The sequence below is a fragment of the Micromesistius poutassou genome (genome assembly GCF_964030765.1).
Source record: "Micromesistius poutassou genome assembly, contig: SCAFFOLD_6272, whole genome shotgun sequence".
Lineage (NCBI taxonomy): Eukaryota > Metazoa > Chordata > Actinopteri > Gadiformes > Gadidae > Micromesistius > Micromesistius poutassou.
Genome location: NW_028178675.1, coordinates 7,043 through 11,199, shown reverse-complemented (window position 1 = coordinate 11,199; position 4,157 = coordinate 7,043). Strand labels below are relative to the sequence as shown.

Here is a 4,157-nt window from a genome sequence, read left to right as displayed (position 1 = left end):
GGGGGGGTTTGATGTAAGGGGCGGGGGGGGAGGGGGGTACGACAAAGGCAGGAGTTTTGAATGTCTTTCAATGAAATGTTATTTTAGGATTTCTTTGTTGGTTTTTCGTTTTTTTTCATTCTAGAAAAGGAAGTGATCGCACAGAGAAAGTAGAAAACTGTGCGGTTCGGCGCGGACTAATGGTGTGTACAAAGGGATCATCTGTCCCACTGTGACGTGTACGAAACAAAAACGACAAAACTGTTTCCACCAAATTAACTCAAGCAGAACCCACAACAGCTAATTCTAGTCAGTGTCACTGAGCTTCTGACCAAATAGATCCATACTCTCTCTCTCTCTCTCTCTCTCTCTCTCTCTCTCTCTCTCTCTCTCTCTCTCTCTCTCTCTCTCTCTCGTAATGTTTTACACTTTTACACAAACTAATCCTTATAGGCGGTCACCGTCATGGAGCGTCTGTTTGATGGCGAGGAGCCTCTGGTCGAGCGGTCGGTCGGCGTCAGACCAGCGTGTGGTCGGGCTCCAGACCGGTCGGGTTGCATGCGCTGCATTTGGATACTGACACCAAGATGCTATGCAAGGAAAGTGTTTTCAGCCCGTTGTCGTCCTATAAAAAGTAGCCTGTTGTTTACACGCATCGAGTTTCAGCCGATTGTCGACGCCATGTCATGTTTGTCCAGCCGGAAGCAGGTTCTTTTTGTCATTGATCTTTGGTTTCCTTCGGGATGTTCGACCCGACCAGACGCCTTGATCCAGGGAGGGATGGGATTTTTTCTGGTCCCATAGGAAGTAAAAAAAATTAACCGACAAGACTCTGTGAATTCAGGGAATTATTCAGCGTGGTTCCTTTAAACAGTACGTCTTCTAAACAAATCCTTGTGAATCTTCTAATTGAAAAAAAAATGTTTTATAGCTCAGAATGTAATGAAAGGCAATTAATTACCATGCAGTCTTTATGCTTACTGAACTTTCTTTGATTAAAAAAAAGAATAAAGATGTGCAAGTTGAATTCACGGTGTTGTTCACCTTATTGTCTGGCCTTACTGAATCACCAAATAATTGGAATAGAACTGACAACATTGTACCTAATGGTGAAACATTGCCCCCATGTGGACAAAAAGTGAGAAATAAAATCTTGTGTGGAAGCATATCACTGCCATGCTATTTGTATTTTAAAAGTCATTACATTTTGTTTATTGAAATGTAAACAGCATTGAATTCATTACATTTAAATTTTATACTTTGGTCATCTGAGTTTATTCGTTTTGAATTCTCCTCTTTGAAATTCAAACATGGCATTTTAAGTTGAACCATTTAAAAAACACTACACATTAATTTGTTTTTATAATTCTAAACATTATGGCATTTATTTGCTTCTATAGTTGTGAAGTTATTGCTATGATCTTAACATAATACATTCAAATAAGAAAAACAAATACTCAATTTACAAGAAAATGGATAATTAATAAAATATAGTGGTTAGACTTGTGGTCGAACAAACTAACAGACTAATGGTCATCGAAGTGCTGTTTGGAATCTTTTCGGCAAACAGAATTACTATGATTCATTTTGGTGACAAAGCAATTTCACAATTGCAAATGTTACATATTTTTTAGAAACCAATTACTGATTTGATAAAGTCTAAATAGATAATGATAATGTCTAAATTAAGCAACTGCTGTCTTTTAACAGCAGTAAGTCTATTGAGCCATGGGGACATGAATACATGTAGTACATACATATCACTATGCAGCTTTGAATATATTATGATGCATGGAATACCTACATATTATAAATTGTATCAAGCATATTATCAACAAATAAATTACCTTTTCAATTTCTCTACAATACCATGGCATGTTACAGCTGTAAATGTAAATGCTAGTTGATTTCTAAACAGTTCCTTTCATGCATTTTGTAATGCATATTATAATCAGAAATTAAATAAGCTGTTTAATAAATATATGGATCTATACAGACTTCCTATAGATATTTCACATAAATGCACAATTAAAGCATACTACATGGTTTTTGAAGCCTCTATTCCTACATCTGATAGCCTACATAATGGAAACCTATTGATCCGGCATTGCTACAATCTGAACATACGCACCAACCCAGAGAGAAGCCGTATACAAAGCCAATGCACACACGCAATAAGAAATGATAAAAGACATGTCCTTTTTAATTGGCCCCACAGGACTGCAGACGATGCCCAACGTTTCAATCAGCTGGGGGATGAGGCTGTCAATCAAAGCTCATATTTATAGAGGAGCCGCCAAGCTTGTGCTTACTCAGAGTAGCCGTCCAGAGACAGACAGCCACTCAGAGCAGCCGTCCAGAGACAGACAGCCTCCCATCACCGCCCGGCTGCTCCTCTCAACAAGTTCAGCAGACGCCTTCCATTCAAAAGGGACTTTCAGTCATTGAAACATCGTAAATCTTTCACACTTCTCCTTCCGTCCCCTGGTCACCTCCAACGTCTGACTTTTTTCTCGCCGTCCGCCGCCGTCACCCCGTCACCATGGATACCAAGCCGCCGGGCTCGGACAACGGCACGGTGGTGAACAGCAGCTCGGTGGACCAGCGCTTCTTCCTGGACCGCGGCTCCTACCAGCACCTGGACGTGGGGGAGCTGCGCGTGGCGGTGGCCTCCCTGCTGGCTGTGCTGTGCGTGGCCGGCCTGGCCTGTAACCTCAGCGCCATGGCCGTGCTGCTGTCCAACTCCCACCGGGGGAAGCTGTCCCTGGTCAACGCCCTCATCTTCAACCTGACGCTGGCGGACGGCGTGCTGCTGGCCTTCAGCGTGCCACTGCGCGCCGCCGCGTACCAGCGCTCCAGCTGGACGCTGGGCTGGCCCGCCTGCAAGACGGCCGACTGGCTCTTCCAGTCCTGCATGGTGGCCAAGAGCTTCACGGTGGCGGTGATGGCCAAGGCCTGCTACCGCTACGTGTCCAACCCCAACAAGCAGGTGAGCCTCCGGCCGGGCTCCGTCCTGGTGGTGCTGCTCGCCACCTGGCTGACCGCCTTCTCCGTCACCGCGCCCCACCTGCTGTTCGCCACCCTGCGGCGGGAGAGCCGCGGGCTGGTGTGCGTGATGGCGCCGCCGCCGGAGACCAGGGACTTCATGTGGGTGTACGTGAAGGCGTACCCCCTGGCCGTGTTCTGCCTGCCCCTGAGCTTCGCCATGCTCTACTTCTGGAAGGCGTACGGCCGGCGGCAGCGCCGCGCCACCAAGACCCACAACCTGCGCGCCCAGATCCGCTCGCGGAAGCTGACCCTGATGATCTTCAGCCTGACGGGCGCCATGGCCCTGCTCTGGCTGCCCCACTGGGTGGTGTGGATGTGGGAGCGCCACCTGGCCGAGAGAGAGAGGGGCGAGCAGGTAGGCTCCTCTCCTCCCCTGCTCCTCTCGCTCTCCGCTCAGCTGCTCACCTTCTCCCTGTCGCTGGTGAACCCGCTGGTGGTGCTGTCGCTCTCCGAGGAGTTCCGCGAGGGCTACCGGGGCCTGTGGAGACGGCTCACCCTCCGCAAACAACCCCCGCCCAAAGCCAAGCCCGGGCCCCACAACCCCACCTCCCTGATGTCCCCTCACCCGAGACCCGAGACCTCGGGCCAGCGCAGAGAGGGCGGCCCCCCCCGGGGCTCCACCACGTCCGTTCACGGCCCCAGCGCGGAGCGTCTGCGTCAGCCCCCGGAGGTGGAGGAGGAGGGGGAGGAGGAGGAGGAGGGATGCGGAGGCGGCGGGACGGAAGGGGATGAGACCAGCCTGAAAGACGGCATCGCGTTGCCAGATGTGGAGCAGTTCTGGCACGAGAGAGAGACTGGATCTCTGACGGACGAGAACGACCCGGTCCCCTGGGAGCATCAGGCAGGAGCGCAGAGTGGAGGGGCGGCGGCGGTCTGATCTCTGTGTTCGGTCCTCAGACACCAGCGGGAGACGTTCACAGCACAAGTAAGACGTCAGAGTAGTGTGTGTTTTATCAACAGAGCAGAGTTTGTGGTAAAGGTATTTTAGGGATTCAGGTATTGTATTTTGTTTGTCGTCGCATTTTTGATGGTTGATATTAAAAGCTTTTAGTAAAAGGTGACAAATATGTGAAATATGATGTAGAATAAAGGCTGCAAGCTGTACTACTACTGTTACTGTGGGTATACCT

At 49.1% G+C, this 4,157-nt stretch overlaps 1 protein-coding gene across 1 annotated transcript; it reads left to right on the top strand.

The window, feature by feature from the left end:
• Positions 1–2,521: 2,521 nt before the first annotated feature.
• On the top strand, positions 2,522–3,904 carry LOC311373492 (G-protein coupled receptor 151-like; the record flags this gene model as incomplete). Its single annotated transcript, XM_084490251.1, has 1 exon — positions 2,522–3,904. The coding sequence occupies one exon, from the start codon at positions 2,522–2,524 to the stop codon at positions 3,902–3,904; it is 1,383 nt and encodes a 460-aa protein (XP_084346377.1).
• Between the last annotated feature and the right edge of the window lie 253 nt (positions 3,905–4,157).